This window comes from Octopus sinensis, linkage group LG6 (assembly GCF_006345805.1).
Source record: "Octopus sinensis linkage group LG6, ASM634580v1, whole genome shotgun sequence".
Classification (NCBI taxonomy): Eukaryota; Metazoa; Mollusca; class Cephalopoda; order Octopoda; family Octopodidae; genus Octopus; species Octopus sinensis.
Window position 1 is genome coordinate 86,342,124 of NC_043002.1, and position 16,258 is coordinate 86,358,381.

Here is a 16,258-nt window from a genome sequence, read left to right on the forward strand (position 1 = left end):
TTGCCTGAAAGGTTCAGCATCTTGAGGTTATTCTTCAGTACTCCATCCTATGTCTTCCTGAATGATAATCCTTTCTACTATAGGCACAAGGCCAGAAATTTGGTGGGAGGGGATAAATTGATTACATCGACCCCAGTGCATAACAGGTACTTAATTAATCGACTGCAAAAGGATGAAAGGCAAAGTTGTCCTCAGCGGAATTTGAACTCAGAATGTAAAGATGGACAAAATCCCACAAAGCATTTTGCCCATTGCACTAACAATTTTGCCACCTCACTGCCTTCCTAAATAAGGATGAGGAACTCTCATGTCGAAGATGACATATGAGTGTTCAGCTTTTACCAAATGAACTGCACAAATGATTTGTTTATAGTGATCAAATGTTCATGCCACACATTAGCTCACTCTCTCCTTCAAGTCGACATTGTCTGAACAGGTGCACAGTGCACCATGGGCCAGGTGTCGAAGTGATCGCAGAGGAACGTGAGATGAAGTATTTTGCTCAAGAACACAACACATCACCTGGTCTAGGAACTGAAATCCTGATCTCATGATTGTGAGTGCAACACCTTAACCACTAAGCCATGTGCCTAATAATAGTAATAATAATAATAATAATAATGATAATAATAATAATAATAATAATGATAATAATAATAATAATGATAGTAATAATAATAATAATAATAATAATAATAATAATAATAATAATAATAATAATATTGATAATAATAATAATAATAATAATAATGATAATAATAATAATAATAATAATAATGATAATGATAATAATAATAATAATAATAATAATGATAATAATAATAATAAATAATAATAATAATATAATGATAATAATAATAATAATAATAATGATAATAATAATAATAATAGTAATAATAATATTTTAACTGGGTCTCACCTGCAAGGTCATGCACTGTTTATCTTGATATGAGATCACCATGTTGTGCACATATGCTTGTGATGCCATGTACCTAGTGTACTCTTATCAGACAGGTAGTCATGATAGGTATACTGGGTTTCGTATATTTATATGATGACATACACTGCTCTCTCAATAATAATAATAATAATCCTTTCTACTAAAGGCACAAGACTTGAAATTTTGGGGAGGGGGCCAGTTAATTACACTGGCCCCAATGTTCAACTGATACTCATTTTATTGACCCCGAAAGGATGAAGGATGAAATCAAGCCTAGTGACATTTGAACTCACACTTAAAGTGGATGTTGTGTTAGTATACAGATTATTGTGTTATTTAGCATGAAAGAACATCTCATATAGTCTTATAGTGTATAAAAGCAATTGTGTTTATATTGTTGGCAGTCAATGATTGTCTGCTATGGCTACTGAAACTGAACTGCCAGATCACATGATTTCAGCCTTCTAGCAGCCATAGTGGTCAGTTACCAACTGCCAGTTATATAAACATGAGTACTTTTATGCACCATAAGTTCATACAAGAGGTTCTCTCATAGTAAATGATGTAGTTATGAATGAATATGTTCCTTCTCGAGCAATGCCTGGCTCATAAGGGTCGGTTTCCCGGTTTCTTGGCGTATAGGCTCCCCACCTGGACGGGACGCCAGTCCGTCGCAGGTGAGCTCTGCAAGATGCAGGAGGAAAGAGTGAGAGAAAGTTGTGGCGAAAGAGTCAGCAGAAGTTTCGCCATTACCTTCTGCCAGAGCTGCGTGGAGATTAGGTGTTTCGCTCATAAACATACACATCGCCCAGTCTGAGATTTGAACCCGCGATCCCTTCACCATGAGTCCGCTGCTCTAACCACTAGGCCATGTGCCTCCACAAATGATGTTGTGTTCTGTGTTCTAACACATTGTTCACTTTAAGTGGGAGATAAACAATACCTTTTGGTATTAATACTACTACATCTGTCACTATTAACTGTTACTTTTTTTTCTTCTCTCTCAATTTTAGTTTTCATTCTCTCTCTATTTTTTTCCCTCTCAATCCTTTCTGTCAAAGTGCGTAGGCTCAAGCATCAAAAACTTTTCCATTCTTCCTGAGCATCAAGCAACACCTGTTTCTTGTTCCCTCACCTGTCTTCATCTTTGTTTTCTGTAAATTTGAACTGTATATATATATATATATATATATATATGCATATATATATATATATATATATATATATATATATATATATATATATATATATATATAATATATATATATATATGCATATATATATATATATGCATATATATATATATGCATATATATATATATATATATATATTATATATATATATATATACTCTTTACTCTTTTACTCGTTTCAGTCATTTGACTGTGGCAATGCTAGAGCACCACCTTTAGTCAAGCAAATCGACCCCAGGACTTATTCTTTGTAAGCCTAGTAGTTATTCTATCGGTCTCTCTTGCCAAACTGCTAGGTTATGGGTACGTAAACACACCAGCATCAGTTGTCAAGCGATGTTGTGGGGACAAACACAGACAAACACAGACACACATACACACACACACGCACACACACACACATACATATACGACGGGCTTCTTTCAGTTTCTGTCTACCAAATCCACACACAAGGCTTTGGTTGGCCCGAGTCTATAGTAGAAGACACTTGCCCAAGGTGTCACACTGTGGGACTGAACCCGGAACCATATGGTTGGTAAGCAAGCTACTTACCACACAGTCAGATATATATATATATATATATATATATATATATATATATATATACACATATAATGGATAATAAAATGAATGATTTACACCTGGTAGCTTAGTGGTAAAGCGCGATCACTTTCACAGTGATTGTTATGTATATGGCAAATGAAAGACAGAGGATGGAATATATGAGACTTTATTATTAATCATAACAATTGTTTTGGCACATCTAGCATTGATTCCTCACAGGTGGGACACTCAACAACTGGTTCAGGAGCATCTGCAATGCAGATGTATCTTGTCAGCTGATAAATAAAAACAACTCATTAAAATAAATGTAACTTCCTGTTTTGTAGAAAGAAAAGCAGCCAGACAGAGAAAATATCTTCATTTATATAGAAGATCGAAAATAAAGCCACAGATAGCAAAAAGAGAACCGAACACACACAGTCCAGTGAGAAAAAGTATTAAAAATAACCGTTAACAAATATGGATGTATAAATGCCCTCGGGCAAGCTGCATGGCACGAGTACACTCGCTCATACAAGCATCCGCAAAAATGCGAGCATATGCACACATGAGGTATGGTGCACTCATGATCATAAAGTGAGTTAGCTATCTACTTGGTGTTTGTAAGAATAGGATGTTCAAAGTAAATTTAAGTCATCTATACCTTAAAGTAAATTAAATTATGTTAATGGTTACTCAAAATTCATTCCCACTGCATTGTACGAAATACATTTATATGTGTGTAGGCATCTCAAGAGTCATTCAGAAATTCTGTTAATGATCTTGTTAGTCCACAGAATAGACAGGGATTCCTCAGAGCAGAGATGGCATCTCCTGGAAATTATATTGTATGGTTTCATGTACCTTACTATGGACCAATTTAGGCTGTACTTCATTCTGCCAAAGATGTTGAGTGTCTCTTATTGATTGTCTTATATAGCAACATGGTTACAATAATGATTCTTAAATGAGTCAACAGTCTGCTCAATATAAATGTACGGCCTTCCCCATGTGTGAACGGTACATTTATATATAAGATTTGTACTCATGCAAAGATTTATCAAAGGACATATTGATTTTTCTCTGCATGAGCATTTATCGTAATTATTTGTATATGAGACAGTCCTGACTCCATTTAACAGCATTGTTACTGTGTTAGCTGTATCGTAAGTATTTCCGCCACTACAAATTGGTCATAATTGGTGTTTATCATTGTGGTTTACATCTCCGTTAACATAATTTGATTTACTTTAAGATATACCTGACTTAAGTTTACTTTTAGCCTCTCCATTCTTACAAACACCAAGTAGGTAGCTAACTCGCTTTGTGATCACGAGTGCACCAAACCTCACATGTGCACATGCTCACATTTTTGCGGGTGCTTGTATGAGATAGTGTACTCATGCCATGCAGCTTGTCTGAGGGTGTTTATGCATCCATATTTTTAATACTTTTCTCGCTGGATTGTGTGTTCGTTTCTCTTTTTGCTATCTGTGATTTTATTTTTGATCTGCTATATAAATGAAGATATTTCCTCTGTCTGGTTGCTTTTCTTTCTACAAAACAGGAATTTACATTGCAGAACAGTCATTTTAACAAGTTATATTTATTTATCACCTGACAAGATACATCTGCACCACTGGATGCTCCTGAACCAGTTGTTGAGTGTTCCACCAAACAGGAATTGATGCTAGATGTGTCAAAACAATTGTTGTGATTAACAATAAAAATTCTCGTATATTCCATCTTCCATCTTTCATTTACCATATACATATACATATATATATATATATATATATATATGTATGTATGTAGGGAGAGTTTACGAAAAAAACAAAAGACGAAGACAGGTGGTGTACAAAACAAACAGATGTATTAGTATAGTGCTCAGGAATAGAAAAAGTCTTATGTTTTGACCTACAGAAAGGGATACAGAAAAAACAAGGAGAGAAAGAAATGTGTGTAGTGGCTAACAATCTATCATGGCGACTATGTATGTATGTAATATGTATATATGTGTGTAAGTCATCTAAGAGTCCATAAGTCAGGAAAAAATGCACTCGTATATCTGTCAGTAGAGTGGATATATTAATCAACGTGTACAGTATTATATATCCATTCTGGCTGATCTCACCAATCAGTTTTGAGCTAGGGATTCAACGGAGTGTTAAGTAACAGACTGGTTATGCAACCCTGCACTCGTCAGAGGTAGCCATTATGGAATGAAATATGGTGACTACTCTCTACAATAGAGAGCAATCACCAGGTTTTAAAAAAGTACTATGGTCAATTTGACTAAAATTCTTCTAGGTAGTGCCCCAGTAAACGAAAAGATAAAAGATAAATCTATAGCATTATGTGGTGCAGGCTTAGAATTCAGAACAACTGAAAGAAGTTTTGTTGCATGTACACATGAGATATATTGCTTAGCTTGGACTGTAAATTTTATGGGGTTCATAAGCCTTCATGTGATTGGTTTATTTTGTTCTTGCCAATAAATTAATAAACTGAAGGTCAGACATGGTACTGTTCAGTGAGTGACACTGCAAACTGATTTAGGTGTATTTACACCACTTGTCTACTGTGAGAAATCTTCTCCATGACAAAGCACAGTGAATGACTTGTTTACAAGTCCAAACGGGCCACTGGCATATTTGAATAGGTAATAACATTGCAGTAAATATATATTTCCACATTCAAGCGAGGTCATTGCCAGTGCCGCTGGACTGGCTCCTATGCAGGTGGCACGTAAAAAACACCATTTGAGCGTGGCTGTTGCAAGTACCGCCTGACTGGCCCTCGTGCTGGTGGTGCGTAAAAGCACCCACTACACTCTCAGAGTGGTTGGTGTTAGGAAGGGCATCCAGCTGTAGAAACATTGCCAGATCAGATTGGAGCCTGGTGAAGCCATCTGGTTCGCCAGTCCTCAGTCAAATCATGGAAAGCAGACGTTAAACGATGATGAGGATGATGACATGACTGCATGATAATCATAATGCTATGGTAATGTTTCTTGGCCCTGTTTACTTGAGATTCATTCATTACTGGTGATTTGCAGAAAATCTCTTTTGTATGAGTAGGGTCTCAGTACCTCATTGTCAATGTTATTATCATGGATTTAGTCTGTACACTCACAGTGCTACACAGAATATTCTAGAAATGGATCTTTTTCGGCACTGCATATTTCCAATAAACATGGTCCTTTGTCATCTCCCTCATGAGATGAAACATCTTCAAAATCAATTTTCATAACATTGTTTCAGTTCTTTCTTAGTCTCCCACTTTCGCAGATTCCTTTTACTTTAAGCAAGTACCACTTATTTTATACTGTTCTCAACCTTCAAATACGCTAATGCTCATATCAGCACAATCTTCTTTCTTGCTTTCTACATCCTATTCCTCTTATATTCACTTTTTCTCTCAGCTCATGAATATTCTGTCATTCATGCATACTTATATTATGCACCCTGAAAAACATACTTGCTTTGTTTCTTTCTAATTTTCACAAATCCTCTGCATTTTGCTGTCATGCAGCACAGTGCTTCGTATATTCACATTATACAATCTGCCATTCATTCTGAGAGAAAAATATTTTGTTGTCAACAGAGGTCACAACTCCCTGAACTTATTTGATCCCGTTCTTACAGTGATTACTATGCTTTCAAAACAACCATTTCCACAGCTAATTTAGTCACCTAGGTAAGCAAAAGCTATCAACAACTTTGGGGGGCTTTTCTGGCCACTTGATAGAATTAATATTCTTTGAGCTCTTAATACTTATTGTCTCTGTGCATCTGCTGCATTTGAAGTCTACCTTCTTTATTACCCTACTTGTGATCCCACTTACACCTCTTTTACGTGCACTAAATGAAATTCCTATCTATTTCTCTACATACAAAACATTGCCATTTACTTGAGAATTGCAGAACCCTATCTTCTCCCCTACTTTCTAAAACTTTAGTCTTTGCTAAGTTTACTTTCTGACCTCTCAATTCTAGGTTTTATTTCCACATTTAGAATTTCTTCTCTATCTCTACTATAGATTCAGCTATAAAAACTAGGGCATCAGTATATAGGAGTTCATACCGACAGCCTGTCTTAAATTTCTCTTTTATAGTTGAAGAACTATAATAAACAGAAGGGAGCTGAAGACTGAACCCTGGTGAACTCCTACGTATCATAAAAGTGGTCCTTCTGATCATTTGGTAGCCCCGCATGTGGGACATAGGCGGAAATAATTGTAGCTGTGCTGTTCTGTAGGACTAGCCTGAGCTTAAGCACCCTATCACATACCCTGACAACCTCTATGACCTTATCCACCCATTTCTCCCCGTGTTGGTGAATTTGCTCTCATACTGTTCTATGGCCTGGGTTGCTAATCTTTCAAAATAAGCACTATTAACTAATGTTTGTTTCTATTCTTAAAGCATTTTTTCTAATCCTTGTTTGTCATTGTCATCATCACCATCATCCTCACTGTTATCATCATCACCATCATCATCATCGTCATCATATTCATCACCATCGTCATCATTGTTGTCATCATCTTTGTCATTCCTTGCGATCATCATCGTTATCATCATCGTCATCATCATCACTGCCATCCTCGTCATCGTTTTCCTCATCGTCATCATCATTATCATTGTCGTTGTCATCATCATCATCACCATCATCATTATCATGATTTTGTGTCTACTTCAAATGCTGAGAAATTTAAAACCTTGTTCAAAAAGCAATTTAACTTACAAATATTTCGTACCTATGAGGACACTTATTATAACCATGCAAATATAAGAATTTGTTTGTCTTTTTTTTTTGTCAATATGCTAAGGTGTTGCATGCATTATTCTTCATTACTATACATTTATATAAAAAAAAAAGTGAGATGGTGTTATGTCTGAATTTATAGCAGAGCTAAATACATCGTCAATGTACTTCCTTGTACAAGTCCATCCTTACACTTGCAATGCGACATAAAACAATTACTTTTGATAAATGGTTCCATTATAGTCAGTATGAGAAGCAAAGTAAGAAATCTGTTTTGTCTACTTCATCAAGTGTTCATATCGTATTAATGAATCAGGAACCTTCATTTTGGATTGATGACATATTCAGGCCATGATATTCAACATTGATAAATGGTATAGATCTAATTGCGGTGTATTGTTTGTATTACAAAGATATGTGAATGTCTGTGCATTAGTGTGTATGTGTGTGTGAGCATGTGTCTGTTTCTGAGTGTATTTTGCTCCTATATATCATTTGGATAAACAATAGCCATAATGTTCTATAAAGATAGAAAAACAAACAAAATGACAAATGTAACACATAAATATGAAAAAAACAAAAAGAATAGAAACAATAAACCAAAGAAGCAACTTCTATGTGGTCACTCAGTAAGCTAGAAATAGCAGCCAAATTTCGCTTCTATGACATTTCCCACTATCTTCAAAAAAGAAAACCCCCAAAAAACCAAAAGACATATTAAATAATATGGTTCTACTTATATTATATCTCGAAAAATGGCAAGAAGGTTATGGCTGGAATGGCCATCCTGTCTTTGGATGCTCATGACTGGAAAAACAGGATGGTCTTGGCCTTTGATTATAGATCTACTCAATCAGGGCTAACCAGGTGCTAAACAACAACAACAAATAAATAAAAGCCAGAAATTTTCTTGCCATTGTTTTCTCTCTTATTTTGCTGTTTTATCCTGAATCTATTTGACACACTACATCCCTTACTCACACACATACACACACGCATGCACACACACACACACACACACACACACACACACACACACACACACACACACACAGAGAGGAAATATGGACAGTTGATCTCATTAAATACAGTTATTAATGAAAATATGATTAAAGAGATAAACCTAACTATGCCATTTATAATTACTTGTTTTCAGTATTCCCATTGAGATACTGGTTGTCATGGCCATCAGGGAAATATACTAGGATATAATTGTTTCTTAATTCAAGCACAAGGCCAGTTATTTTAAGGGGTGGGTGTTAGTCAAAACCACCTACCCCTTTACTTGACTGGTATTTTATTTTATCAAGATGTGGGACAAAGAATGTAGTGAACCTGAAGACATGCAGCAAGGCTTTTTATCCAGCATTCTAGCAATTCTACCAAACCACTGCCTTCTTAGCAAGTATAATTATATTGTATACCATAAATCCTCGAGTACAGTCTACCCTTGAGTATAATACGCAGGGGAATTTTAGGGGGCTGTACCAATGAAAATCCTAAACCTTGTGTATAATACACATCCCTTCTCTAACTTGAGTCAAGGAGGTCTATATAATGTCCTTGGTTTGGAAAAATGTATACGGCAATGTCCTTTATTATTATTGTATATATAACATAATGCAAACGTGTAGCTTTTTTGTGCATTTTGTTTGCAGAAAATAAAGAAATAACAGTAATAACGTTTAATAAATGTTGCTTACTGCAAGTTATGGATGATTCTTTTATGACTTTATTACTTTCAGGCTTAGCTTAAGGTATTTTCGTGCCTGACATCACAAAATGCGTCTGAATAAACATTGCCGGACAGCAAATAGAGACTCGGACATTGCTTAGAAAATATTTTTCATTTTTAACCGTGTATATAGCATGCATTAGGGATTTTGACCTTTAAATTTTGGGAAAAAAATGCAGATTATACTCAAGGATTTATGGTAACCATTTTCTAATTCATGTGGTGTCCCACAGCAGACAAGGGAGATAATAATTTCTTCATAATATTTGGTGGGATTACTTTATAATTGTCACATTGAAAATGACAATCAGGGAAATATACTAAAATATAACAATATCTATCATTATTAGTAGCTCCCACACATGCACACTTTTTACTTATACTAATCTATTTTAGCAAATTACTAATACTCCAAAACCTTTTTTTTTTTAAATGTACTTCAATGAGGGGCACTGCTTGGAAAATATTTCTAGGTTTATGTTTGCAGAAAATTTGTGTTGTAGCTATTATATGTATACCTTTTTCAAAGATCATTTCTCCTTCTATGGAAGCAACCGTGCACATAGCCTTTGCAAATCTTCTCAAGGTGGGTGAGACTGATGCTGCCAACATTTTGCTTAAACATGTGCAAGAAAGAAATTCCAAATGGCTGATATAGTGATTATATTATAGACATAGTGATTAGTGTAGGGTGTGATGGAAGTGGAGCAGGATAAAATATGTGGTGAGAAAAGGAGAGACAAGTGAGTTAGTAATGGCTATGTTGATACACCAGAAGGCCAGACCAGACAAGCTGGCTTCAAGGAACATAGGCCACTGTAGCAGTAGTGGAAAGGGCAAAAAGAAGAGACACTGTACATCTGTGGATCAGTAGTTGAAGTATATCAAGGCGGCGAGCTGGCAGAAACGTTAGCATGCCGGGTGAAATGCTTAGCGGTATTTCGTCTGTTGTTACATTCTGAGTTCAAATTCCACTGAGGTCAACTTTGCCTTTCATCCTTTTCAGGGTCGATAAATAAAGTACTAGTTCCACACTGGGATCGATGTAATCGACTTAATCCCTTTGTCTGTCCTTGTTTGTCCTCTCTGTGTTTAGCCCCTTGTGGGTAGTAAAGAAATATATATTGGTAAATGACTTCATGACAATCAACCAAGTGGTCTTTCTTTGTATATGGTTTAGGATGTCTGTGTGTGTAGCAGCTGCACTGTCCTGTTCCAAATGTAAGAAGATAATTTATTCATAAACATTTAACAGTTTAGGAAATACATTTCACTAATAACAGATTTTGTTATGATGATCCTTTCAGAATTACACTGCATAGGTTTGAAACCACTGACCTTCTTTGATAATTTCAAATGAAACATAATGTTTTAGACATATTAGATAACATATAATTATATAGTTTTAGAAAGATATTTTAAGATGTATAATTCTAATTTCATATTTGAGGCCATAAAAATACACACATGCATATCATCATCATCATCATCGTTTAACGTCTGCTTTCCATGCTAGCATGGGTTGGATGGTTCAACTGGGGTCTGGGAAGCCAGGAGGCAGCACCAAGCTCCAGTCTGATCTGGCAGTGTTTCTACAGCTGGATGCCCTTCCTAACGCCAACCACTCCGTGAGTGTAGTGGGTGCTTTTTACTTGCCAGGCGAGGCTGGCAAATGGCCACGATCGGATGGTGCTTTTTATGTGCCACCGGCATGGAGGCCAGTCGGAGTGGCGCTGGCAACGGCCACATTCGGATGGTTCTCTTACGTGCCACCAGCACTGGTATCACAGCTACAATTTCCATTGATGTTGATCGATTTTCACTTGCCTCAACAGGTCTTCACAAGTAGCATATATATTATATTAATTATATAAGATATATTTATGTATATTTGTCTACATATGAACTGTGTCTTCTTTTTTGTAGATAGTGCAAACTGAATATGACATTTTGGAACTTAGAAATGCTGTGGCCAAAGAATGGGAAGATGCAAATAAAAAAATTGAGGAATACAAAATTGATATTGTAAGTTGACTAATTTTTATAAGTTTTCTATGACAGCCAGCACAATTTTTGCACATACTGCTGGCACATAATTTTGCATTGGTTCATGACTGGTACCCTAGCAAGCATATTCAAGGGAAGCCTGCCTAATATCAGTGACATTTAGGTAGCTACCTAGGATTAAAATAGTGGTTATTGACGACTCAGGGGTTGTGACCTCTTTCTTTATGCACACCTAATTAAACCAAATGAAAACCAAACCAAACCAAACTAAACTAAACTAAACGGAAAAAAAACTCAAGTATTGTTTAAGAATCAAAACACCACTGAATTTACTGGACAATTCTCCCTCCATTTTTCAAACATTCATAGATTCCAGTCAAACTTTGTCTCTACATATCACTTCCTAATTCATAGTAGCCTATCCTACTCACCTCCAAGACAAATTCATCACCCTTTATCTATAAATCCCTTTTTATTATACAACCTTTGTAGTATCCACTCCCCTGTCATTTCTCACCTGGATATCAGCAAAGACTCTTCCTCTCATTCCTCTAAGTTCTAAATTATCTGTTGCCTTTACCATCACCAACTCTTTGACCATCTCTTAGAGCAGTGAGTCTCAACCTTTTCCCAGTCATCGCCCCCAAAAGTTATTTTTGACATAAGCTGATAATCGCCCACCAAAAAATGGTAACAAATATTAAATATAATAGAAAGATGAATTTTTTTTTCATCACGTAAATACTGAACAGTATACATAAAGGATAAAATCCTTTCAAGAGCAGAAAAATTTGCCAGCAACCAGCCATGAGGATTGAACTCACACCCCTCCAATATCTGGTTGGAGTGCTCTACCCTTTAAGCCAAACTGCTGACCAGCGAATTCTTCTGTAATTTATCTTTCTACTTCTACGATATATTTCAATACTTCAAAAACAAACTTTTGTTTGTTTACATATGATGTTATCTATATGACATGTAGCATTTCTGGATAACTTTATGACTTCTAAAATTGCAGAAGAATTCGCCGCTCAGCAGTTTGGCTTAAAGAGTAGAGCACTCCAACTGGATATTAGAGGGGTGTGAGTTCAATCGTCATGGCTGGTTGCTGACAAATTTTTCTGCTCTCATGTGTTAAAAAAAAATAATCTTTCTACATGTTCTACATATATTTCAATGCTTCAAAAACAAACTTATGTTTGTTTACATATGACGTAATTAAATATAATGTAATTACGACTAATCAGCATTAAAAAAATTTTGTACATGTAAATGCAAAAGAAAAACGAATTAAAATAAAACTTTATTCTAAATTTAAATGTAGAAAAGGACTAACTAGTGTGAGCCCTAAGATTGGTGATGTTCCAACTAAAAATTAAATGTCAGGCTTAATGATACTCAAACAGATATGAATATCTCAACGTGAAATAATATCAAATCTGTTTCTTTCCTTCCACAAAATGTGATTGACAATACTCAAACCAGGTTAGACAAGATATGATGTCAGGAAACACAAAAGGATTTTCGACATTTGTGACCACAAATTTGGATATAATGATTTTACAGTGTCTGTTTGCCAAAATTCAGACAGTCTCTCTTTTTTTAACTTAATTTGAAAGTCATCATTACATTTCATCTCAGTGACTTCCTCCAAGATATTTTCGTGTGCACTGTGAGAATCACAATCGAATGGGTCAATCATCCATGGCTGAATAGTGGAGTTAAATAAATTGGCAAATCTGGTTTCTAAATCATTTTGCAAGGCAGACAGATGGTTGCAATAAATACCAATGTCATTTTCACATCAGTCAATTTCCACTAGTTCGGGCATATTATGAAACTGTCTTAGTTTTAAATTAAATTGGAAAAGATTGCGTTTTTCAATGAAAACTCTCATTACTCATTTATAATCTATCAGCATTATCATTTTTCCATTCAGCAGGAGAGAGACCTCATTTGGCTTACGAAAAATCCAAGCTTAAACTTCGATGGCTAAGTCTGAGTATCCTACTGTTCGTAAGAATGCAACTATTGTATTAAATAAGTTTACAAATCTTTCCAAGCAGTTGCATTTGGATAGCTAATGGACATCATCATCATCATCATCATAGTTTACCGTCTGTTTTCCGTGCTAGCACAGGTTGGACGGTTCGACCGGGGTCTGGGAAGCCAGGAGGCTGCACCAGGCTCCAGTCTGATCTGGCAGTGTTTCTACAGCTGGATGCCCTTCCTAATGCCAACCACTCTGTGAGTGTAGTGGGTGCTTTTTATGTGCCTCCGGCACAGGTGCCAGGGGAGTCTGGCAGCAGTCACGATTGGTTGGTGCTTTATACGTTCCACCAGCACAGAAGCCAGTCAAGGCGGCGCTGGCATCGGCCACATTCGGATGGTGCTTTTTACATGCCACCGGCACAGAAGGCAGTCAAGGCAGCACTGGCATCACCCACTCGGATGGTGCTTTTTACGTGCCACCAGCACATGCAAAAGAAGTCTTATATATTGTTTGTCAGCATCAGCACAAAATTTTCAAAAAAGACGGTTACACTTACTGTTAGATTTAACTTTGTTTATTGTTTTTCTAAGAGCGTTCAATGACTGATTTAGAATAGGGCTTATATTTTTGGCCACGAGGTTAAGCTTGTGTAGCACACAGTGTATTACTAGAATTTCAGGGCGCAACTTTTTAAATGAGAGATAAATCCTTTGTGTCTCCCAACCATAGACATTGCACCATCAGTAGCACATGAAACCAAATTTTCATAATATGGAATTTCATTTTCTTCAAAAACCGTTTTCACTGCAGAAAATATCAGTTGTATCAGTCTCTATCAATTTTACAAATAATAAATCTTTTTGTAATACACAGTTTCTATCAAAATATCGTCCATATCTCAAATTGCTTGTGTCAATTTGAATAGAAAAGTTCGTTGTTTTCAATCTTTGAATTGGTACGTCTTCGATATGACCTGGCATTTCATCAATTCTCCTACAGATAGAATCATTACTCAAAGGTAGAGGTTTAACCCTTTTACATTCACATTATTCTGTCAAATTAAGGCTTATTTATTCACATTGGTTTTAATTAATCTGCTTTATCATGTAGCCTTAAGATTCTGATGAGATAACTGTTAATTTTTAGAATGGTATTGTAAGGAGTGAGAGGCTAGATCTGGCCAGTTTGAGTGTAAAACAGGTGGAATATTTTGGCTGGATATGGCCAGTTTAAATGCTGAAGGGGTAAGCATTGTCCAATGTGCTAACTATCCTGCCAGCTTGACACCTTAATTAGAAAAGATTATTATAACAAGCAGATTGTATATATTTTATATTACAGGAAAATACAGAAAAATGCTTGAAAATGGAGCTGTCAAGAAATGAAGTAACGAAGAAGTCAGTTTTCTTAAAATTCTTTCAACATCATTTCTGTCATACAATATTATTTTTATATCTCTATAGAACAGACATAAACAAAATATTTATTTATTTAGCTATGTATTTTTTTATTTACAAATATTTTGAAATATCAATGTTGTCTATTATCATTAGCAAATTGTGTACTTGTATTGTCACGCTTGTCTGGATTAGAGAGACGTGTATGATTATATGCATGTGTGTGTGTGTGTGGTGTGTGTGTGTGTATGTGTGTGTGAATATGTATGTAGCAGTGCATATGTGTATGTGTGTGCATGTGTGTTTGTGTGTTGTGTGTGTGTGTGCATGTGTGTGTGTGTATGTGTGTCTAGATCTGTGAATGTATGTGTACATGTCTGTTTCTGAGTGTGTGCTTGTCTGAGTCTGTATATAGTTGTGTATGCATATATGCATGTCTGTATGTGTGTGTTTGTCTGAATTTGTACGTATATGTGTGTATATGTGTATGTATATGCACATATGTATGTGTATGCACATGTGTATGTGTGTGCATGTGTGTCTGAATTTGTATGTAGCAGTGCATATGTGTATGTGTGTGTATGTAATGTGTATGTCTGAATCTGCACATAGTTGTGTGTGTGCGCATATGTATGCCAGTATGTGTTTTTGCCTGAATGCATATATAGATGGGTGTGTGCATGTGCATTGGGGTGTGTGTGTGTGTGTGTGTGTGTGTGTGCATGTGTGTGTTTGTATGTGTGTATCTGTGTGTTTGTGTGTGTAAGTAAGATGAGGTACCAATTTCATAGACTATTGAATTTGTAGGTACCAATTTCATGGACTATTGGATTTGTAGTGCAGATATTGTTATTTGGATGTAACACTGCACAACATATTAATCTATCCGTTTGGATTCATCTTGGAATAAAGTACATGCAGAAACTGGTATAAATTTATGATGACATACATAGTTAATGTAGAAGATGTGCTATTAGTCATTTGTAAAACACCAGTCATATATGTTTTTAGACTAGACAAACCCATGCAAACAGTAAACATGGAATGTAAGCATCATCATCATCATCATCATCATTTAACATTCATGTTTTATGCTGTCGTGGGTTGGACTGTTGAAGAGAATCTGGTGAGCTGCAGGACTGCATTGGGCTCCATGTCAGCTTGGTTTCTATGGCCGGATGCTCTACGTAATGCCAACGCTTTTACAGTGTGTACTGGGTACATTTTTTATGCTACCAGCTCTAGTGGGGTTGCCAAGTAATTTGCATGATAGAAAAAGACAAGAAAAGAGAAAAGCCCTCTTGACTAAGTTGGGATTGGGGAGGACTTGTGAGGCTGGAGAGGTGATTTTATGCCAGCAACAAGCTGGAATAAGCAGAAGTAGAGGTGTCTTGCTATACAGAAGGGACATGGCTACTCTGCATTTATATAAGGATGGGTAAGAGTATCTAGGGAAAATGTAAGATTGTAGATGCACCAGTCTATGTAACATCATGGCTGTCTATTCATACAGGCATGTCCTCTACATCTCTCTCCCAGTTGAGAGATCCTAGTCTTTTGGGTGCTGGTGCCATGCAAAAGTACTCATGCCAGTGCCATGTAAATGCAACCCAGTGCACTCTGTAAAGTGGTTGGCATTAGGAAGGGGAGCCTGGTGCAGCCTCCTGGCTTCCCAGACCCAG

General features: G+C 36.2%; 1 protein-coding gene across 2 annotated transcripts in view; it reads left to right on the forward strand.

Moving 5' to 3' along the window:
* The window catches only part of LOC115213287 (uveal autoantigen with coiled-coil domains and ankyrin repeats-like), a 135,265-nt gene that overhangs the window by 26,618 nt on the left and 92,389 nt on the right, over positions 1-16,258 (forward strand). For both annotated transcript variants that reach the window (XR_004999754.1, XM_036504124.1), the window contains exons 7-8: positions 11,106-11,204; positions 14,521-14,576. Coding sequence is in view for 1 of the 2 variants with exons in the window: in XM_036504124.1 (XP_036360017.1) it covers positions 11,106-11,204; positions 14,521-14,576 (155 nt within the window). In the remaining variant the exon portion in view is untranslated. The remainder of the gene's footprint in view (positions 1-11,105; positions 11,205-14,520; positions 14,577-16,258) is intronic.